Source organism: Diplotaxodon limnothrissa, unplaced genomic scaffold (genome assembly GCF_057381915.1).
Source record: "Diplotaxodon limnothrissa isolate DT_005_m unplaced genomic scaffold, D_limnothrissa_male_GT1.1 unmapped_scaffold_4, whole genome shotgun sequence".
Taxonomy (NCBI): domain Eukaryota; kingdom Metazoa; phylum Chordata; class Actinopteri; order Cichliformes; family Cichlidae; genus Diplotaxodon; species Diplotaxodon limnothrissa.
In genome coordinates this window covers 2,663,915-2,687,931 of record NW_028188558.1, presented here as the reverse complement: position 1 = coordinate 2,687,931, position 24,017 = coordinate 2,663,915, and the positions used below count along the sequence as shown (strand labels likewise).

At 42.2% G+C, this 24,017-nt stretch overlaps 3 protein-coding genes across 3 annotated transcripts in view; 2 read left to right on the top strand and 1 right to left on the bottom strand.

Annotated features, from left to right (window-relative positions):
* Positions 1 to 24,017, bottom strand: part of LOC146606877 (protein NLRC3-like) — a 563,637-nt gene that overhangs the window by 11,421 nt on the left and 528,199 nt on the right. Inside the window, exons 8-9 of the mRNA XM_085349329.1 lie at positions 13,299 to 13,472; positions 6,137 to 6,310 (exon numbers count right to left, since the gene is read on the bottom strand). Of these exons, the coding sequence (XP_085205455.1) occupies positions 6,137 to 6,310; positions 13,299 to 13,472 (348 nt within the window). The remainder of the gene's footprint in view (positions 1 to 6,136; positions 6,311 to 13,298; positions 13,473 to 24,017) is intronic.
* LOC146606884 (protein NLRC3-like) overlaps positions 1 to 24,017 on the top strand; it is a 501,574-nt gene that overhangs the window by 131,686 nt on the left and 345,871 nt on the right. The window lies entirely within an intron of this gene.
* On the top strand, positions 20,465 to 21,625 carry LOC146606890 (uncharacterized). Its single transcript, XM_085349294.1, has 2 exons — positions 20,465 to 21,081; positions 21,616 to 21,625. Exons 1-2 carry the CDS (start codon positions 20,465 to 20,467, stop codon positions 21,623 to 21,625), a joined length of 627 nt encoding a protein of 208 aa, XP_085205420.1.

Below are 24,017 nucleotides of genomic sequence, written 5' to 3'. Positions count from 1 at the left end.
ACTGTGGTGCCCGCCCCCTAGGGGGGGCGCAGAGCCATGGCAGGGGGGGCGCGGTATGAAAAGGGAGGGGAACAAAACGCTTGAACACTGCTAGCACGGCGCCCACAGAAACGCAAAGCAGGAGATGAAGCATCGCTGAATATGTTTCCAAACCAACTTCATTCTAAGCCAAAGACTAGAAAATATGGTGAAGCAAATCTGCCCTTTGGCTTCACCTGCACAGGTGCTGAGGTAGGTCCCTGCGTCGGGAGCAGCGCTGGGCTCTTCCAATCATGGACAAACAGGATCCCACATTCTTAATTTTTAGTTCACAAACACTTGTTGTAGTGACTAACTACTCCTGACATTTTGGAGATGTTTGCTCTTTATAGAGTAAAGTTACAGCGGGATACAAATAACATCAGGCTGATCCTGCCACGATTTGTTCCCTCGATTCAAATCACAGACAAACAGGATCCCACAGCTGTTTATGTTTTTGAACCCATTTTGCACAGAGAGGCATTTTTTGAAAATGTATTGACAGCAATGTTGATTAGTATTACAGAAGAAGAAAAAACAACTACCCGTGACGCCTTTGTAAATGGAGGGACAGTAACTGCGTGTGAAACCTGCAGATACTCAGAGTAACAGTATTTTGTCTCTGTCTGCCATTCTGCAATTCATCTCACATAAACAATAACGTGACGTGAAAAAAGGCGCAACCTTTGACGTTGCCAGATGAACTCTGTATTCCTCGTCCGCAAAAAAGGAGTTTTAAAAAAATCTCAGTTTTTGGTGATTTGAAACACTGTTTGGATGAAACAGCTGCGTTTTCAAAAATACCAGTGTAGGTGCGGACGTAGCGTAAAAGATTTAGTAGTTTATTTTCTTACTACCTGTAATTTATTGCAGATTACTTGTATTTGCTTAATTGTTTACTAAATGTTTGAGGTGTGAAATAAACCGCAATGGAGCAAAATATGGGCGTGTGTGGTTGGAGGATGTGTTAGTGCGTGTGTGTGCTGTTCACGCGCCGGGGGGGAGGCGAACGTTTTTCGTGTAAAACAAAGGGGGGCCCAGCAAAAAAAGTTTGGGAACCACTGCTGTAGTGCCATTTTGGGGAGCAGTTCAAGTTGCTATACATCAATACAACCGTTATAGCCCAAATTTTTATAATATGTATGCTTTCAGTCCATAGTAACTACATATACATATATACATATACAGCAAAAAGTGCAATAAACTAGAACAAATTGAAAATTGTTTTGTTTTGTATTTTTACATATATTTGTAGTTAGAGAAATTTAAGAGGTTTATCCCTCAAAACGGAAGAACTAAAAAAGTTGCACAAAATAGTTTCCAACCACAGGAAATGTAATTTGAGTGTATCCATAGTTGTATTTTTGAGATACACCAAATTGTATATACTGCATGAAAAACTAAAATAAATACTACCATGTGAATTTGCAAGAAAAACTTCAGTGCATCAAAATAAACTATTTCCAACTGTGTAATTTGAGTTCTAAGCCTCCCAGAAACTATACTGAAAGGGTAAACTCAAACATGACTTTTAAAAACACCAGTGTAGGCTTCAAGGTAAAAACAAACAAACAAACAAACAACTAGAATTTTCGCAAAAACGACGTCACTTCAGGTTTCGGGCAGGTAATGGCGGACATACGATAGTTTGGGCTGACATCTATTCCAACGTAGGAAGTGCTATGAACATCTGATCGGATTGGCAAAGCGTGTTTCTGGAATATTACTTTTTTGTTGCTGCAAGTGCTTTTCATGCAACTTTTGCAAAGCTATGTGTGGAAGGAAACGGTGACCTAGGATAAGCTGGATACATAAGATGTAAGTACAACTCCGGTTTCACATGCAAAAATAAAAATTATTGCACTAGCTTGTGTGGTTGCCGATCTACAGGCATTTAAAAATAGTTACGCAAAACTGAGCGTTCCCACTCTGACCGGCCTTAAAGGGTTAACAGTATCTCCCAATCATAATTTAAAGCAGCAGAAATTAAGTCAGAACTCAAAAGAGCAAAAATGACATTACAAAAAATGATTGACGACAGTGAAAAACTACATTGTTGCCTCCAGCAAGCTGCAGCGGCGGCAAAGCCAAACACAGGCGCCATCTTGTTTGACAGAAGAACGTAGCACACAGCAGCTACAAGCATAGAGTGCACCACTATTGTTCAAATGGAAGAAATAGAAAACACTCAATAAATCCTTCCACAGCTGAAACTAATGTAGACAATGTCAGGGGAGGAAGTCAAACTGAACTTATGACACCAAGCACGATAACTACCAAAATAATGCAGGAAAAGTAAACTAAGAAACCCTAAAGCAACTAAACAGAGCAGCTAGCAATAAACAAGAAGTGTAAACTATAAAAACATAGAAGCTAAATGCTAACATGGCTAACACTATCATCACTGTATGTAGCCCGACTCTTCTCACAGCAACATACAACTGTCATGGCTAGACATCTCACTGATTGGCTCATGTTAGCTTGTGAAAATATAACGTCCCAGCAGTACTAGCTGTTTTATATACTGTTTAAAATAAGCGAAATGTGCTTATAATGTGTAAATAAAGGCTGAAGCAGCTAGCACTGTTAGCATCAGCACCAAGCCCTGTTACATTTGTACACTGTTAGAGCAATGGCTCCAATCTACAGCCTTTAAAATAATGATTAAAATGCTGTGATTGCAGCCATTCCCCAACTCTCTGTGAATGGTTCTCATGGCTATTGATCAGTGGGCTTTGATCAGTGGGCTTTGATCAGTGGGCTTTGATCAGTGGGCTTTGATCAGTGGTCATGAGAATTTGCATAATTATGATTAAGGAACTGACCTCCCAGCCCATTGTTCCTTCAGTGGGCTGGTTTCAGTCATTATGCAAATGTACTGTTTATAAGATTGAAACCTGCAGTCAGCCGAGATTGAAGAAGTCACCTGGATGATGATGAAACATTTCTCCCACAAAACGCTACGTCCAGATGAACAGAATCAACTTTTGGAGATTTACTTACCTGGATGATTATTGGTTATTGGTAACTTTATTGTCCCTAATGGGAAATTGATTTGCAGTATGTCCGTACAAACAAACAAACAAACAGGCAACCAACACATCACATACACACTCCAAAATAATATAATATAATATAAGCCTGAGAAAACAACCTAGATTTTTCATCAAAAAAGTACAATGTGCAATGGCAACAACACATATGGTTCAGTGTTATTAACTATGATAATAGCAGTAGGTACAAAAGACAATCTATGTCTCTTTGTCTTCACTGCAGGCACTTTATAACGACGACCTGATGGAAGCAGTTGAAAATCATTAAAGAGAGGATGATCTGAACACAACATGACAGAGGTCGCCTTCCTCAGCACCTGCCTGTTATAAAAGTCCACAAGCTGGACCTGAGACCTCCCTGAAATCTTACCAGCCACTTTAACCAGGTTGTTAAGTCTGGTCTTATTATTCAGAGACATATTACCGTACCAAGCAATGATACAGAAAGTTAAAACAGATTCAATAAAACTTTTATAAAAAACGAGTCATCATTGCAGATGAAACATTGAAACCTCTCAACCTCCTTAAAAAGTCTTTGTTGAACCTTTTTCACTGTAGCAGCAAGATGTGACTCAAAGCACAGAGCTTTATCAAGAACAACCCCCAAATACTTATAACTGTCCACCAGTTCAATGGCTGCACATTTACCACTGTTAGCGCAGGATGAGGGGATGTCTCCCTGAAGTCAATAACCATGTCCTTGGTTTTCAAGGTGCTGATCATTAAGAAGGACTGATCACACCACGAAACAAACTCATCCACAACAGGCCCATGGGAATCCTCTTCACCATGAAGGAGGCTTACAATGACTGTGTCATCTGCGTATTTAATGAAATGCCTGTTGGCCTGTGTACTGCGACAGTCATTAGTGTACAAAATATACAGTAGAGGAGAGAGACAACAACCTTGCGGTGAGCCAGTGGAAGAGTTCAGCTGTTTGGAAAAACAGCCGTTCACTCTCACACACTGAGATCTGTCAGTTAAAAAGTTTAAAACCCAACCAACGAGATTAAGATCAAGTGTAAACTGGTTAAGAAGTTTATCAGCTAAAAGATGTGGCTGGATAGTATTAAAAGCTGAAGAAAAATCAATAAATAAGAGCTGAGCATGAGCTTTGGCGCCATCAAGATGGCGATAAAGGAAGTTCAACAGAGTGACCACTGCATCATCAACACGTCTACGAGGCCTGTATGCAAATTGTAGAGGGTCTATAAGCTTCTCTACTTGCTAACTGAGAGTCTGAACTAAAACCAGGAAGACTTATCTTATTACAGTCACTGTAACAGTGACCAGTCATGTGTTTCATGCCTGCCCAGGCCACCCTTAAGTTATTGCTACCCATCTCCGCCTCTACCTTATCCTTGTATTTTACTTTGGCTTTTTTAATTTCTGATCTGATCTCCTTCCTAATTTCTCTAACTTTCAAGATATTCCCTTCAATAAAAGCTTTTTTCCTTTCATGAATCAGCCTCATAAGACCTTTTGAAGACCATGGTTTGTTATTAGGAAAAAAATGGAGATGGTGTCAGTCGCATTCTTAGGATTCGCTTTAGGGTGGATGTAAACAATGGTGACGTTGATCTGTGGGAATTCTCTCGGCAGATAAAACGGCCTCAAAGACACAGAGAGGAGCTCAATGTCAGGCAGACACACTTGTCTACGAACGGTCACATTTTTACACCATTTCTGATTTATATACAAACACACTCCTCCTTGAGATTTCTGGGTAGCTCCGGGGTCTCGATCCAAACGTATGGGAAACCCGAAGCCATTTAGTTCCAGAGAACAATCAGGGTCAGAGTCCTTGAGCCAAGTCTCTGTGAATGCCATTAGACATGTATCCCTGTAGCCACGCAAGTGTGCGACATTCAAATGCAGTTCATCCAATTTACTCCTCAGAGACTGCACATTAGCCAGGATTATTGATGGTAAAGGAATGACTCCAAACAACCGTCAGGATTGCCAATAAAATCATGCGAAATAAAAAACCCATCTTCGTTAAAAGAAGTTCCACAAAGCACAAGCCGATGCTATAGAATTTCCTCAGGCAAAAAAATATATATATAAAGGAATAAAAGAATGAAATAAAATAAGTTAAAACACTGACACTGACAGAGAGAGACAACCTGCTGGTCGCCACAAGAGCAGCGCCCCTCTTTCTAGTCTTGTCTAGACTGAGAATGCATCAAGACCACTCACTCACCCTTCCCTCCTGCCTCTCAGCTGCTGAAACTCACAGTTTGTTACCACGGAAGAGTCACTCCTTCATCTGAGATGAAGCCTGATAGTCTGACTGATGCAATATAACATTCAGTCTACACTTTGTTTTTGTGCAAAGATGATAAAGAGGAAATACTAATAACATAAACAAAAATAAATGTCCAATTTAGAAATCTTATTCTTTTTTGCTCTATAAAATAGTTGTTTTTATTTTTCAGTCACTCATCGTAGCAGTAGGATTTACATGAAAATAAAAACAAATTAAGTTTGAGAGAAAAAGTACATTTTTGGCACTCTCTGGGCAACTGACTCAGAGACTCAAATGATTTAAAAAAAACCCGATTCATTTTGGTGAGTGACTCATTTAAACTCGATTCGGTAAAAAGAATCAAATTTACCATCACTAATACAAATCCCTTTGGAGAAAACAGCTTTAAAACATGTATTGTTAAATTCCAGATGTTTCTTTGCAAGGAAAACTCAGACACTGAAACAATACCACCAGTAACCTCCTACATATGGAAATGTGGTGTCATTAAAGACATAATAATTTCATTAATACCCAATATCCAGCAAAATATGTAATTTGAACATTTTGTTCCTAACGAAATCAAATGTATATATTGTAGAAGATTAGCCAAATTTATGTAAAATGGCCAGTACATGAATTAAAAAAATAAATAAATAAACAAAATCGTATGACTGTGACAAATTTTACACAGTAATTCAGTCTAATAATCCACTCAAATATAAATATAAGTTTAGCTAAAAGCTCTATAGATAAGTCAATCAATAATATAATTCACATTTTAAATGATCATATGTGTTAACGTTTGAATCCTGACCTGAGAGTTTCCACTGCACACTGTGAACTCTTTAGTCCAGCAGACAGAAGCTTCACTCCTGAATCCTGCAGGTCAGAGTTACTCAGGTCCAGCTCTCTCAGACTGGAGGACTGGGAGCTGAGGACTGAGCACAGAGCTTCACAGCTTCTCTCTGACAGGTTACAGCCACCCAGTCTGAAAAACAAAAGATAATCTATAATACTTATGTAAAGTTTGTTATTATATTACATGCCATCTTTTTATTTTTGATGAAAACTTAACATACTAAGATACAACATCATATGGATGAACTTGAATAGAATGGTTTTTTTAATTATATCTTTATTTGGATTGGACAAGAAAAAACCATCTGCATAGCAGTATATGAATAACATGGGAACAAAGTCCTTCCAGGTTTTAGATTAAGTCCAGGAGAGCAAATGATAAACAAAGTGATCAGCGGGTGCATATTAACCTCCACTAGCTATTACTAGGACAGTTGCTCGCATGCTCCCCCGAAGGAGATATATAGAACACATTACATGGAACTATAAACACAAACTGGGAGGGGTGCCCATGCTGCAATCATTGTGAACAAATACCTAAATAAACAAACAATAGTAATAGAAGTAAATGTAAAAACAAAACAAAAACAACCAAGTAATAGCGAGATCAAGTGAAGTCAGCCCTCGTGGGGGTAATGAATTGGATCCAATTGTTCCAACTTTGGTAGAATTTGGCTTTTTGATTTCTTAACAGATATGTAAGTTTTTCCATCCTAAATATCTCTAAAATGATCCCAAACCAGTCGTCTAGGGTAGGCTGGGCTAGGCTTAACCATCTTCTAGTAATTTTTTTTTTACTTGCCACCAAGATTAATTGCACTAACTTAATCTCACTCCTACATTCCAGAAAGGGGACCAAACCCATGTATAAAACCTTAAAATCGAAAGGTATTTGAACGTTAAAGACTGCACTTAAGGAGACCTGAACGTTTTTTAACTTGGGACAGTCCCAAAAGACATGAAAATGGTTAGCAACAGTCGAGCCGCATTGTCTCCAGCATTGCATATAAGCCCCTTTGTACCTCTCCTGATATGGAGTCTTGAAGTACCTAATAATATTCTTCCAGCCATGTTCCTTCCAGCTCATAGAACTGTACATGGACCACTGGCAGTACAAAACATTTTCCCACTCCCCCACAGAAATAGCAATCCCTGATTCCCTTTCCCATTTATCCTTAGTGTATAAAGTATTATCCTTGCTGGCACTAGAGAGGGCTTTGTATAGTTTAGAAATAGATTTAGTAGGGGTCATGGTTGTGGCATTTTTCAGGATGAGGAAAAAATGCGACTCAGCATCATTGAAGTCGGACAGTTTGCATTCATGATCAATATATGATCTCAGCTGTAAGTTTCTATGAAAGTTGTATTTTGTCAGGTTGTGATCGTCCCGTAAGGCCTCAAATCTGAGCACAATATTTCTATGAGTAAGAGAGAGGAATGTCGTAAGGCCATAGGATATCCATGCTTCAAAGTTAGAGTCGTGTCTGTTTGGAATAAAATCCGAGTTGAAAGCAACCCACCTGAAGATTTTTAGCATTTTGTGTATCCCACAGATGTTGATTACCTTCTGCCAAACTTGGAGGGTGTGGGTTAACCAGGGGTTCCCCAGCTTTTCCAGCCGGCACATTAGACCCTTATCTGCCATTACAGCTTGTAGGGGGAATCGGTCCAACAGGCTGGACTCCAGTTCCTTCCACCTAGCCGTGTATGTTTTGTTACACCAATATAAGAGGGGGGTTATTTGAGCGACATAATAGTAATTCCTGAGGCAGGGCAGACCCAGTCCTCCCTTTTCCTTGGGGAGCTGGAGGGTAGCATATTTAATCCTTGGCTTTCGGCCCTGCCAGATAAATCTGGAGATCCATTTGTCCCACTCAATAAATTGGTAATCGCTCACTTCTATTGGCAAGTTTCTAAAAAGATAAAGCAGTCTGGGGAGCGTGTCCATCTTGATTGCGGTTACCCGGGAGCTGAGACGCATAAAGGGGACCAGATTCCATCTGTGCAAATCAGCTTTTATACTTGCAGATATTGGCTCGTAGTTTGCCTGAAAGAGCAGCGAGAGGTCCGCAGTCAAATATATTCCCAGGTACTTAATTTTCTCATTATCCCGATTTACTGTAAATTTGAGTAGAGATGTGTAATATTCTCCTAATGTTGTCAGTTGTTTGTCTATAGTGAATGAAACCAGTCTGATCTAAATCGATGAGGTCAGGTAAAAACTTCTCCAGTCTACGAGCAAGAATAGAAGTAAATAGTTTGTAATCCAAGTTAAGGACACTGATTGGTCGATAGTTTCCACATTCTCGTTTATCTTTCCCCTCTTTTGGGATAATTGAAATAGTTGCCTCCCTCCAGGAGGGTGGGATTTCTCCCTCCTGTAGGATGTAGTTAAATGACTTCAGCAATGTGGGGACTAGATCTGCCCTCAGGGTGCGATACCACTGAGAACTGAACCCGTCCGGCCCAACTGCCTTACCTGGTTTTAATCTGGAAAAAGCATTAATTTCTTCCACTAAAATGGGATGTGTTAGAAGCTCATTTTTGAGAGACGGGAGTGAAGGTAATTCTAGAGAGCTAAGAAAGGCATCAGTACAATTCTCCTCCGTAGCATTGGGCTGTGAGTACAGCTCCCTAAAGAAGGTCTCAAAACATTTCTGAATGTCTTCTAATTTTGATTCCAGAATATTAGTCTTGGGGTCCTTGATTTGGTATATCGTACTTTCCTCTAGTTGTTTGCGTTATTTATGTGCCAGATATTTTGCAGATTTCCCTCCTGTCTCATAGTATTTTTGCCTCAAAAAAATTAAGTTATTTTGGGCCTCCTGGGTGTAAATATCATTAATTTCATCCTGTATTTTCCTGATATCCTGCTTCAGAGTAGGATTTGCGGTGTTTATGTCTTCCTATTCTTTCAACTTTAAATTTGCCTGTAGTTCTGCTAATTTTTGCCCTTTGATTCTCTTTAAGTGGGAGGCGATAGAAATTAATGTACCTCTCATTACCGCTTTGAGCGTATCCCAAAGAATAGCTGGAGATACCTCTCCTGTGTCATTAACATCTAGAAATTCTTTAATGTCTACCTTTAATTTGGAAACTATGGCAGGATCATTAAGGTGCGATAACAATTTCCACAGTGTGGTACATTTTTTCCTAGCCACCTGCAAAGATAGAGAGATAGGACTGTGGTCAGATAGATCTCTTGTTAATATGTCACAGTCTTTGACCCTAAACCTATCAACTTTAAACATAAAAAAGTAGTCCAGCCTTGCATACACTTTAAAGGAACCAGAGTAATGAGTGAAATTTCTGGTAGATGCGTAGCGGTCCCTCCATACATCTATTATCCCCATCTCTACCATATAGGAATTGACTTTTCTAGTAAGTGCTGTTACCTGGTTGGTTGGGGAGGAGGAGTCTAGTTTAGGGTCAAGTCTAAAGTTAAAACCCCCCCACAGACAACTATCCCCTGAGAATCCACCAATAAATCAAACCTATTCCTATAGAATAGCCAATCGCTCCCGGGGGGAGCATAAACATTTAAAATTGTGATTTCAGACCCCTCTATCCATTCTGTTATTCTAACCAATCTGCCTTCCTCGTCACAGAGTTCTTAGATATGTTCATAGTTAAGTGTACCAGAGATAAGTGTAGCCACACCCCTCTTGTGTTTGGACTTAACGGAAGAGGAGAATACATATTTAAAACCTTTTCTTTTCAATCTCAAGTGATCTACTTGGTTCATGTGTGTCTCCTGAAGTAATGCAATCTGGGCCTTCTCCTTCCTTAGTTTGGACAGTATCTTATTCATCTTAATCACGTTCAGAACCCCGTTAACATTAAAAGAGATTACTTTCACTGACTCACTTCCCATAAAGGTATATTAAGTTACCACAGCGCATAAACTCAATAGCAGCAGGCAACCCCCTCTTAAAACAGTAACAAGTGAAAAAAAGTTAGGAATGAACTGAAAACATTTGAACATAACTGGAGCTTGAAAGCTCCTAAGCTGGCTTCTGACAGTGGAGCACTTCCACTGACACCCTCACAACTTGAAGGGAAACCCCTTATTACCCCCTGAGTTAGGGGGCTTTCCACTGCGACGTCACTCACAGCACGAGAAGCCCCACCCATTTTAGCTCGACAGTAACCATATTTCACCATGTTGTCCATAGCTAATACATAACATTAAATTCGTTCTCTTCACGTCTGTATACTTGCAGCTTCTCTCTATATCCCGCAGCTCCTCGGATCTGACGCGGACGCCGACCACCAACTCCCCGCCACAGCGGGCATCTTTGTAGTTTTTCTCTGGGGGTTGCCGGTGGTGTAATCACCTTTACCGGCAGGCCCCGACTCGCCAGGTCAGCCGTTGCCTCCTCCACCGTGTTGTAGGTTTTCACTCCTTCTTCGAAAAAAACCTTAAGGCGCGCTGAGTAGAGGGTCCTAAACCGTACATTCTTCTCTTTTAGGACCTTTCGTGCTTCTGCATACTCCTTCCTCAAAGCCATGATCTCAGGGGGGTAATCGTGGTCTAGGTTGATTTCTTGCTGGAATTTAACATAAAACCTTTCTTTTGCCAAGCGAGCCTCAGCACTTCTTTAACCGTGAAGCACAGGAATTTTACCAGGATCGATCTGGGTTGGGAGCCGTCCGGAGGGAGTAATGATAACACTCTGTGTGCTCTCTGAATTTGTAACGGTGTTGATGGTGGGATGGCGAGATTCTCCCGGAGTAGCTTCTCCACAAAGTGGGCCATAGATGGAGCTCCCGATTCTTCTCCCTCCGGCACCCTGTACAGTCTGAGCGACTCCCTCCTCGAGTAAGCCTCCAGTGATGTTAGTTTTGTTTGAAACTTTTCCTGCATGCTTTCTTCCATTTGCGCAACATCTCTAAAGTTAGAAATATCCTGTCTCAGAGTGACGCTGAAAAACTAGTTCATGCATTTATTACTTCCAGGCTGGACTATTGTAATTCGTTATTATCAGGATGTCCAAAAAACTCCCTGAAAAGCCTTCAGTTAATCCAAAATGCTGCAGCAAGAGTCCTGACAGGGACTAGAAAGAGAGAGCAGATTTCTCCTGTATTGGCTTCCCTTCATTGGCTTCCTGTTAAATCCAGAATTGAATTCAAAATCCTGCTCCTCACATACAAGATCTTAAATAATCAGGCCCAATCTTATCTTAATGACCTTGTAGTACCATATCACCCCATTAGAGCACTTCGCTCTCACACTGCAGGCCTACTTGTTGTTCCTAGAGTATTTGAAAGTAGAATGGGAGGCAGAGCCTTCAGTTTTCAGGCCCCTCTTCTGTGGAACCAGCTTCCAGTTTGGATTCAGGAGACAGACACTATCTCTACTTTTAAGATTAATCTCATATTTCCATTAAAAGTGTTGAATTTGACTGTTTGATGTTCTTTATGATCTCTGGCACCAGTTCATCTGTAGGCTGAGCTCAATCCATCCATTTAGTGAAATTATGTTTAAAGGTCTCCTTGTTTTCTGAGCGTGCACAGATCCTGAAGCAGAAAGCCTGGGTTAATAGAGAAATGATCATCACTGTGATGATGCTCATCATCTCTGACTGGGATTTGAGGTTTTGTCAAAGCAGCAAAGAAAGCCTGGCTATGTTGGACTGGGTGTGGAAGCAGCTCCCAGTTTGAGTTCAGGAGACAGACGCCCTCTCTACTTTGAAGATCAGCTTCAAACTTTCCTTTTTGCTAAAGCATATAGTTAGGGCTGGGCCAGGTGACCCTGAATCCTCCCTTAGTTATGCTGCAATAGACGTAGGCTGCCGGGGATTCCCATGATGCATTGAGTTTTTCCTTTCCAGTCACCTTTCTCACTCACTATGTGTTAACAGACCTCTCTGCATTGAATCATATGTGTTATTAACCTCTGTTTCTCTTCCACAGCATGTCTTTATCCTGTCTTCGTTCTCTCACTCCAACCAATCACAGCAGATGGCCCCGCCCCTCCCTGAGCCTGGTTCTGCCAGAGGTTTCTTTCTGTTAAAAGGGAGTTTTTCCTTCCCACTGTCGCCAAAGTGCTTGTTCATAGGGGGTCATGTGATTGTTGGGTTTTTCTCTGTATTTATGAAGTGCCTTGAGGTGACTTTTGTTGTGATTTGGCGCTATATAAATAACATTGAATTGCATTGTTAGTATCTCAGACAAAATCTCGTCTGTGTTCTGGAGCTTATCTTTGTGTTCTGCAACCCTGGTTTCCACATCATTAAGCCGCGCATTGGCTTTATCCAACTCACCCCTTATTTCCACCAGTTGCGCTTTCGTGTCTTTTCGAAATTCTTTCACCTCTTTCCCAACGCCTCTCAGTTCTTTCAGTATCAGCGTCAAACTTGCTGGGTCAACCTCATCTTCTGTCCCAGAATCCTCGCGGCTAGGAGTGGGAGAGTGGCCTCGGCTAGCCCTATAGGGGCTAACATTAGCCCCTTCTGTTAGCTGCACATTGCCATCTTCCACGTTTTCAAACGTTAACTTCTTAGCTATTTTGTTCTTTCTGGACATCATTTAAACCCCTTTTTCCTCTTTATGTGCACTTAGATAGTGTATTAATTTACTTGGGGCAGTTTTAATAAGTTTCAGTCGAGAGCTCTCGTACTAGGTGTCCATCCCCACGAGCGCCGGAACCGGAAGCCTTGAATAAAATGTTTAATTGGTTCATTTTAAAAAAACAAAATGTCAATTGATCTGACCTCAGAGTATTTAGTTTACAGTTTAAACTTTGTAGTCCAGCAGACAGAATCTTCACTCCTGAATCCTGCACATTTTTGATACTCAGGTCCAGCTCTGTCAGAGTAGAGGACTGAGAGCTGAGCATTGAGGACACAGCTTCACAGTTTTCCGCTAGAAGTTCACAGACGTTGAGTCTGAAAATGAAAACATGAACAAAGACTGATGTTAAAGTGTAATCAGGGTGCAATAACTAATCTTATATTTTAAGAATCCTTGTTGTTTTATGCTGAGCAGATGTGGTACGAAACAACAGTAAATTGATCAAGTTTACCTCTACTGTTTAAATTGCTGGATTTATTTTCTCAGTTAAAAACAAAACAAAACAAACAAACAAAAGAAAAAAGAATACAAATCGGTCAGACCTCAGAATATTCAGTTTGGCGTGTGGACTCTCCACTGCAGCAGACAGAAGCTTTACTGCTGAAGCCTTCAGGCTGTCGGTACTCAAGTCCAGCTCTCTCAGACTACAGGACTGGGAGCTGACCACTGACAACAAATCTGTACAGACTTTCTCTGACAGGTTACAGCTGCTCAGCCTGAAAAAAATAACAAGAACAACAAAACAATAATATTTATTATCAAATAAAATCTCTTTATATGTTGAATCTAAGTAATCAAATGTGTACAAATGAGTACACTACAATGCACAATTAAATAAAAAAATGTTCAAGAATTTAAGTGTAACAGAAGAAAAATATTTCAAATTAAACACAATTATTCCAATGTATGTAAATGGAAACCAGTGAAGACCAGGTTGATTTAGTGACAGTAGTTCAGTGTCTGCTGGCACAGGCCTGTGAGTACTGCAGTATTACACTTACTACAGTACTGCTGGTCACTTTATTAATTCTAATATGTGTGATTACTGTAAATGTAGTTATAAATAATGTATCACATCCTGGACTCTCATTTCATTTTCTGTCTAAAAGCTGCTTTGGCTCATTCCCCTTTAAAGCCCCGCTCTCCCTAAAGGCCAACTTTATTTTGATTGGATGATTTCATAAAGCACGCTGAAGGGCAGTAGCCAGTTATCATGAGCTCCATCTCCTCAACCTTCTGGTTTAGAAATTATAAGAAACTGTATACCTCATAAAAACCGGTCTTGATCCATGCTCAATCATCCAGGTTAGTAAATCCCAAAAGTTGATTCTGTTCATCTGGACGTAGCGCTTTCAGTGGGAGAAACATTTCGTCACTCATCCAGGTGACTTCGTCAGTCTCAGCTGACTTCTGGTTTCCAACCCTATAAAAAGTACATTTGCATAATGACTGAAACCAGCCCACTGAAGGAACAATAAGGCTGGGAGGTCAGTTCCTTGACCATTAGGTTTGAGTCATTATGCAGATGTACTCTTTATAAGATTGGGGAAAGCTGCAGTCAGCTGAGCCTGAAGAAGTCATCTTGATGAGTGACAAAATGTTTCTCCCGCTGAGAGCGCTACGTCCAGATGAACAGAATCAAACTTTGGGGGCTCATAAAATCATGATTAGAAATCTTCTCAGATGTATTTTTACATTTTAGATCCACAGCAACAAAGTTCACAGCAGGATGTCTCTGTTCAGTAATTATTATGCCCATTACCTGCAAACTGTGAGGTACGCAGGTAATGTCAGGTAAACACTAGCTGTCTGAAACTGTTCCTGTTAAATGTGTGTATAAAGGAAATAAGCTGAAATACAGAGACTGGGTGGATCTGTGCTTTGACACCAAACATTTCTTCCTGTTAAAAGGGAGTTTTTCCTTCCCACTGTCGCCAAAGTGTTTGCTCATAGGGGGTCATATGATTGTTGGGTTTTTCTCTGTATCTATTACTGTACGATCTACTGTACAATATAAAGCGCATTGAGGTCACTGTTGTGATTTGGCGCTATATAAATAAAATTGAATTGAATTGAATTACATCCCATTTCAGGTACCTAGAACCTGAACCTTCTCTGGAAACCTGGGACGCTGGCGGGTTTCTCTTGCTTACCTATCTGCTCATCCTCTTTCTTTCTGCTCGCATGATGATTTCCTGGTTGAGTTTGTAAAGACTTTTGCTCAGGACCTTCTTGCTGTGCGGCAACAGTGCTAACCACCGTCCGCTGTATGTTTTTCAGTCATTAAATCAAACCATGAAAGATCAGCTTGCTTCTCGTGATGAACCTGTCTGTTTTCGATTCCACACCAGGGTCTGCCCACTGGAAAGTTCAGGGATAAGGGTGGAGGATACTCACACAAACATAAAAACCCAGATTGCAACTCCAACTCTCTGTTCTAGTTAACCAGACCTTTCAGGCTCTTGTTCAATTAGAACCTCATGGAGTCTGAGTTAGCGAGACAGTTAAACATCCCTCTATGCCCCCTTAATCCGCCCATTCCCACTAAGTCATTAAATAACCGAGTGTCCCCTCACATAACTCAGCGCACAGAGCCTGTCACCCCTGGCAATCACAAGAAAACACTTACCTTTTTTGCTTTTCATGCACCTCACAAACCACTCATACTCGGGTTTCCTTGGCTAGAATTACATAACCCCCACTTAGACTGGTCAGGTCAGAGGGTAATCAGTTAGAGTCTGTTCTGTCATTCAAATTGCCTTGTTTCTGCCCGTCCACCGGAACCTGTGGAACCATCAACCAACACTGAGACTGTTTTAGATCTCTCCTCTGTCCCCACCAAATGTCATGATCTTCAGGAAGTATTTAGCAAAAGTAAAGCGCTTTCACTGCCACCTCACAAACCACAGGACAGCACCATAGAACTACTCTCTGGCTCCACCCGGCCTTCTAGCTGGCTCTATAACCTGCTTAGACCTGAGTGTGCGGCTATGGAAAAGTACATTAAGGAATCCCTCGGTGCAGGCATAATCCAACGATTGTCATCTCAAGTTGGAACTTCTTTTTTGTGGGGAAAAAGGATGGCTCTCTCTGGCCATGCATTTACTTCAGGGGCCTCAGTGATATTACCATCAAGAATAAGTACCTATTACCTCATTAGCTCTGCTTTCAGGCCATTTCACAGTGCCACTGGGTTTACAAAACCCCACATCCGCAACGCTTACCACTTTTTCCAGATCAATCAGGGAGACAAGTGGAAGACCGTTTTAAACATGCCATTGGGGGACTACGAGTATTTGGTCATGCCGCCTGGGTTAACTAATGCTCCCGCAATGTTTCAAGATTAGTTAACGATGTCCTCCGGGAATTCCTTGACAGGTTCGTATTGGTGTATCTGGATGATATCCTCATTTTTCCCAAAACCTGCGAGGAACATCAGTCTCATGTCCATGCTATTTTTCCAACGTTTGCTGGAGAATAAACCTTATGTCAAAGCAAAAAAGTGTGAATTCCATTCCTCATCAATAACTTTTTTCAGTTACATTTTGGCACGGGGGCAGGTGAAGACGGATCTGGCAAATGTGAAAGCTTTAACAGAGTGGCCTACCCCTTGTACCCATTGTAGATTCAAGAAGCATCTCCAATGGGTTTTGGGAATAGCAAATTTTTATAGACTGTTCATTTTCAACTATAGTCAGGTAGCTGCACCACTCAAGTCTCAGCATGCATCTGGTCCCCCAAAGCTGAAACTGCATTCACCAAACTTAAGTATCTGTTCACCACGGCACCTTTTTGGTTCACCCTGATCACAGTTATCATTGCAAAGGTGGACACATCAGAAATTGGAGCAGGGAGAGGTAAATGATGCCAAGTGAAAGAGAATGCTTTGGGGGGGGGGGTCATGCTGCTGTCATGGTCTGTGTGAGCGGCGGTGGTTTCCCACTAGACTCTGGTTTCTGCCTTTGGGTGAAGCCTGGTCAGCCTGTCCATTGTCCACACCTGACAGTAATCTACTAGGCTGAATATAACATCAGCACTCCCAATAACTCTGCTAACCTCCTAATCCTCGGATCATCTACTCACCCTTGCAGTTCAGTCACGTTTTCCTGGATGCTGGTCTTCTTGATTCACTCACAGCCAAATTAATGCCTTTCGTCTCTTAGACTTACTGGACCACTTTGCCTGGATTCAAAGCTAACAAGTACTCACCCAGACCTCACCACCTGCCTTCCCCAAGTTGCTTTCCGACTGCTGACAAGTAAATGGTAAATGGACTGATTCTTATATAGCGTTTTTCTACTCTCCCGGAGTACTCAAAGCGCTCTATACAACATGCCACATCCACCCAATCACACCCATTCTCACAAACACTTTATCTGAACTTAGTGCTTTCTAAGTACATTCACGCACATTCATACTCTGATGGATGCATCGGAGAGCAAGTTGGGGTTAGTATCTTGCCCAAGGATACTTGACATGCAGACTGGAGGAGCCAGGGATCGAACCACCAACCTTCTGATCAGTAGGTCAGATCAGACCAGCTTTACCTCCTGAGCTACAGAAACCCCAAATAAGACATTGAAGATAACCTCGTTCACTTACTGTAACCTCCACCAGTGATCTTTCTGATGCTGCTCTACCTCTGTTACAGTGACTCAGATTACCATCTACCAAGACCCATTTCCGGAAACCTACCACAGAGCCCACTTCATGCTCACAGCTTCAAGTGCTTGACTTCCGCCATAGTTCACAGTTCATGTTAAAAAATTCCAAGTGTCAAGTTCCTGTGTGTAAATAAAGCCTTCACGTCTAGTAATATTCAGTTCCTTCACCTTTGTCTGTATTTTGGGTTCACCATGTTGTTCTGGCCACACCGAGGTAACAGATTTATATTTGAAAAACAGAGAGACATGGGGGATTGCAATAAAGATGAGACACAAACCAGACCTTAAAATAAGAACATCTGAAAACGATGTAGGTGCAGTCTGGTAGCTCAAGTATTTGCTTTAAAAAACAGAGCTAGACTCCTGGTTGTTGGAGACAAGTGAACAACTTGAGGATAATAAACCTGTCAGAGGGGCTGAAGGATCAGAGCTCATGTTCTTATAGGCTGGATCTGGATTGTGCTTTGATTCGAGTTGAAGACAAAAATATTTCAGAAATGCTGACATGTCCTGCTGGAGAGAAATATTTAAAGTATCATGACTATTTTAGTGACTATTTTTTAATTTTTCTAAAGTGGTAGTGTTCTTTGAACTGAGCACCTCTGATTTATTTCCCATGATTTTAAGAATGAAGCGATGAGTTCATGTTTACTCACAAAGCTTTGTTGGAGGCTTTGACCACTGGCAGCAGCCTCAGAAGAGCCTTCTCTGAAGCAGAGTATTTCTTCAGGTCAAACACATCCAGATCTTCTTCTGATGACAGTAAGATGAAGACCAGAGCTGACCACTGAGCAGGAGACAGTTTATCTGTGGAGAGACGTCCTGATCTCAGGGACTGTTGGATCTCCTCCACTAGAGAACGATCATTCAGTTCATTCAGACAGTGGAACAGATTGATGCTTTTCTCTGCAGACAGATTCTCACTGAGCTTCTCCTTGATGTACTGGACTGTTTCCTGATTGGTCTGTGAGCTACTTCCTGTCTGTGTCAGCAGACCTCGTAGGAGAGTCTGATTGGTCTGCAGGGAAAGACCCAGGAGGAAGCGGAGGAACAAGTCCAGGTGTCCATTTGGTCTCTGTAAGGCCTTGTTCACAGCATTCTGGTAGAAGTGTTTCTCTGCAGATTCTCTTGTTTCAGACTTCTTGGAGGTTGTCTGTTGTTCTTCCAGCAGATTGAGTCCAGAGTTGATGAAGGTCAGATGGACATGAAGAGCAGCCAGAAACTCCTGAACACTCAGATGGATGAAGCAGAACACCTTGTCCTGGTACAGTCCACTTTCCTCTTTAAAGATCTGTGTGAACACTCCTGAGTACACTGAGGCTGCTCTGATATCGATGCCACACTCTGTCAGGTCTGATTCATAGAAGATCAGGTTTCCTTTCTGCAGCTGATCAAAAGCCAGTTTTCCCAGAGACTCAATCATCTTCCTGCTCTCTGAACTCCAGTGTGCATCTGTCTCAGATCCTCCATCATACTTGACCTTCTTCACTTTGGCCTGAACCACCAGGAAGTGGATGTACATCTCAGTCAGGGTCTTGGGCAGCTGTCCTCCCTCTCTGGTTTTCAGGACACGCTCCAGAACTGTAGTAGTGATCCAGCAGAAGACTGGGATGTGGCACATGATGTGGAGGCTTCGAGATGTCTTGATGTGGGAGATGATCCTGCTGGCCTGCTCCTCATCTCTGAATCTCTTCCTGAAGTACTCCTCCTTCTGTGGGTCAGTGAACCCTCTGACCTCTGTCACCATGCCGACACAGTCAGGAGGGATCTGATTGGCTGCTGCAGGTCGTGTGGTTATCCAGAGGCGAGCAGAGGGAAGCAGTTTCCCCCTGATGAGGTTTATCAGCAGCACATCCACTGAGGTGGACTTTCTAGGGTCAGTTAGGATTGTAGTTTTGTGGAAGTCCAGAGGAAGTCGACACTCATCCAGACCATCAAAGATGAACACAACCTGGAAGTCTTCAAAGCTGCAGATTCCTGCTTCTTTGGTTTCAGTAAAGAAGTGATGAACAAGTCCCACCAAGCTGAACTTTTCCTCTTTCAGCACATTCAGCTCTCTGAAAGTGAATGGAAATATGAACTGGATGTCCTGGTTGGCTTTGTCTTCAGCCCAGTCCAGGCTGTATTTCTGTGTTAAGACTGTTTTCCCAATGCCAGCCACTCCCTTTGTCAGCACTGATTTGATTGGTTCATCTCTTCCAGGTGTGTCTTTAAAGATGTCTTCTTGTCTGATGGTTGTTTCTGGTCCGTCTGGTTTCCTGGATGCTGTTTCAATCTGTCTGACCTCATGTTCATCATTGACCTCTGCAGTCCCTCCCTCTGTGATGTAGAGCTCTGTGTAGATCTGATTCAGAAGGGTTGGTTTTCCTGCTTTAGCGATGCCCTCAAACACACGCTGGAACTTCTTCTTCAGCTTAGACTTAAGTTTAGGCTGACACTTCTGAAGAGCATCTGAATCAAAAAAAGGAAAAAAGAAGGAAAAATACAAATCTGGTCTGAAGGAGCTATCTGACGTACTTTGTCCTTTGTTGAGCCTATCATACGTTTTAGTTTTTAATATACTTATTCTACCAGAAAACCAGAAAAAAGGGGCTACAGGAATTCCTAAATGTAATTCCTGAAAACAGCCACATTAAATGTTTTGAACCTACACATCTGTATTGCTTTGCAGCTTTTCATATGTACCTGATGCCAACATGTGCAGGCTAAACAGGTTTCTGCTTTCTGTGCCTCTTCTCCAAACTTTGTCACCAAAAATAACAACACTGCTATGTTATTTAAATAAGCATCTGAGAGAGATTCAGTAATTCACATTTAATTCTTGTCGTAAATTACAATGGCGAAAGATAATGTAAACCCTTTCTGGCCACACTAAACATGTTCCTTCTCGTTTGGCTCTTGGCGAAGGCAGTCGCACTTTTCTCCTCTTCTCCTTCCCCTTATCTTCCCTGCTTAGCCTCTTGTGTCTTTGTCTTGTCTCATGTGTATTTCACTTCCCTGGAACACTCTCTCACAGTCTGTGTCTAAAAACCTAAAAGAGAATTATGGATTTGATCAACTGGTCTCTGAATGCTATTGACACCCTTTTCTCAACGAGTTGTCTGGGCTCGGGAGAGCCCGAGTGCCCTGGAGGGACTTTCCCTGCCGGATACACGATGGACGAATGGCAGACATGGAGGATCGTGTGCCTGGCGGGACTGTCGATCGAGGACGCTGAAGATATCTACCTATTCGGAACCATGATAACAGGGTTCTTGCTGATCGGAGCTGGCTTGGCCCTGGTTTATCGGAGAATTAAGAAAGCGGAACCGGCTGTTCAAACCCCCACAAGGCTGCCCGCTGGGATTGAAAGGATGGGACGAGGTGCGGCTTCTCAGAAAGGGCTCAGTGAATGCAGCATGGTTAAGAGCTTGGAGGCGCTAACGGCTGCAGTGAAGGCTCAGAATAACACCTCTGAGTGTATATTGGATTACATCAAGGAAGAATCCACTCGGAACAACACCTTGGGGCGGAAGCTGGATTACATCGCGGATCAGTTGGCTGCGGTCGTGAAGTCTCAGAATCTGCTCTGTGAGCAAAAGCCTGAAAAGACCACAGAATTGAAGGTAAATAACATAATTGAGAGGCTCGCAGCTATCCAGCGGGAGATTGAGAGACCAGTGTCGGTGTCGGAGTGTTAAAAACAGCTTGAAATTCTCATGAGTTGTTTGTAAAAGAAAAATCACAAATCATATAATGCGGCTACCCCTTCGGCGCCAGCTGTGGGCTCAATGCCTGAGCTGAACAAAAACTCCCTGATAACGACTGTGTTGAGTCTGTTCCTTCCCATTCCATGCAAGGCCACCTGGGTTGGCTGGTAGACTGTTTACTTAGCCTGATAGGGCGGAGGACACTGTCTCAGCTGAACTATGGACACGCACACACATACATTTACACTGATAAGCACTCACACATCCCCCCTCCCCTTCCAATGCCTTCGATGCTTGTTGCCTCCTGGGAACACGAGGCGGGTCTGGGCCCACGCTGGAGAGTCGGCGCAGTGGCAGGATGGCTGCTGTGTTGCCTGGGATTACTCCTTATCCCCTAACCAACCTTGTTGTTGGTCACGTGCTCTATAATGTTGTACTGTGGACATTTATGTGCTTTCTGTGCAGAGGAGTTTTTTTGTTTCCTGTTCTCATGCTGTCCTCTATAGCCCAGCATGAGCAGAGGTCTCTTTTTTCCCCTTGTACTTTCCCATTGTAGTGTAGATTTCAGTGTTTTTTCTATAATGCAACGTTCTCTGACTTGTATCCCCATGTGATGTCTGTGTTGTGTGTGTATGGTCGGGGGGCGGGTTCATTCCACTGCAGGGCAACCTGACACTGCAGGTGATGAATAAAATTTGAACTTGAACTTGATTATATAAAAATGTGGCATTTAAGTCAAATGACTCATGCTTTTCTTCTTTAAGGCAATCAGTTTGCATGGTTTTTAAAAGTAAAGAACACTTGTGTTTAATTAAATACAGCTCACATTAGATCTAAGTAGTTTCACAGGTTTATGATGTCCATGTAGTTTAGAAAATACATTTGCAGGCATGTAACAAATCCAAACATTCGTCGTAGAATGACGTTCTTGCCCTCTCCTTTTTCTTACAGTGAATTCTGAGGTTTCACTTTCACATCTCAACAAACTGCAAGGTGACCATTTTTATTCATGGTATATGATACATGACCTCACCTTGTTGAGCAGATGGATCAGAGTATAAACGTAGCTGAGAGAAAAGAGAAGGATCTTTGATCTGAAGATGTTTGATTGTTATCTTGCATGCTTTGTCTCCTTTTTTCCTCACTGTGTCGATCAAGCTGCGTGCCTTATCTGCTCTGGCTAGGTTCTTCTCCAGTATCGATTCTTTCTCCAACTCATTTAAGACAGTGTCACATACGAGGGCCTCAAGCAGCTGTGTGAGGATTTCTGTTGTTACCCTCCAGACAAAGGCTGACCGCACCCTGGCAAGCTCCTCCTCTACAGAAACAAGAAAGAGACATAAACATGCTTCTCAGTCGAAATCATGTGAAAAATATTCTAACTTTGTTGAATTAAGACTTCATCATCTCATCAACAAATACTGAATTTTAGGGTGTGTAGGGCTAAAATGATGCCAGCTTAAAATGAAACTGAAGAAAATATTGAAACTGAAAAATAATATTGTAACCGATACACAGATGATCTGTATTGCTATACAGACGGGCAGGTATACAGGTATACTATGAACAAATATACATATATAAAGATGAAGCACTGTGAGGTAAACAGATCTACAGAGTGCTATGAAAATATCTACAGTAGTGGAAGCGTAGCTCTCTGAACAGACTATAACAGTGTACACACTATAACAGAGACTACACCATGTCAGTGTCCTAAAACTACAGCAGTAACCAACGTGGTGAATGTTGATAATGAAAGGATCATGGTCACTGGGAGGAGGAGTGTAGAAGGGTTAGGTGAGTGTGGATGGAAAGGCTCAGCGGGGACTGAGTTCAGTAGGGTGACAGCTGTGGGGAAGAAGCTGTTCCTAAACCTGCTGGTTTTAGTCTGAAGGCTCCTGTAGCGCCTCCTGGAGGGGAGGAGGAGCTGGAAGAGTTTATTGGCAGTATGAGAGGAGTCCGAGAATGATGCATACTCGGCGTAGACATCTCTTCTTGCGGACATCCTCAATGCCAGGAAGTGGAATCCCTGTGATGTGTTGGGCGCTGCAGTGCCTTGCGGTCAGCAGCAGAGCAGTTCCCACACCAGACTGTGACACAGTTGGTCAGGATGCTCTCTATCACACAGCGGTGGAAGTTGATTCTTCTTCAGTATCCTAAAGAAAAAGAGGCCCTGATGGGACTTCTTGACCAGGCTGGAGGTGTTAGTTGACCAGGACAGATTCTCAGAGATGTGGATCCCCAAGAACTTGAAGCTGGAGACCCGTCCAAGGATGGAGTTGGATGCATACTAAGGTCTGCAGTCATAGAGGAACGGGCTCAGCACACAGCCCTGTGGAGTGCCAGTGTGAGTGTGACAGTGGTAGAGCTGTTATGGCCTGACCTAACATGCTGAGGTCTGTTGGTCAGAAAGTCCATGAGCCATGATCCAGGTACAGATGGAGTTGTTGAGTCCAAGATCCACACGTTTGGTGATCAGCTTGGAGGGAAGAACTGTACTGAATGCTGAGCTGAAGTCAACTAACAGTATTTTTGCATGAGTACTCTTGTTGTCCAGGTGTGAGAGTACACAGTGAAGAGCTGTGGATACAGCATCCTCTGTACTCCATTGATTTGATAGACAAATTGGTGAGGATCCAGTGTGGGGGGCAAGCATGCCCTGTAATGCATCAGGGCCAGCAGCTTTTTGAGCTTTGCTTTGTGTAATGTTATAAATACTTGGATAATCCTCAGAGTCTCTGGACTTTTACTTAGAGATATTATATTCAGTCCTGTGGGTAGTTATATATTTAAAAATATATTATCCTCTATGGTTACTCTGGTATGAATGACTCTGAATCACTTTATGGTAAATAACACACTATTGGCAAAAATAAAAAACTGTGAAAGAATTCCAGATGACAAGTCT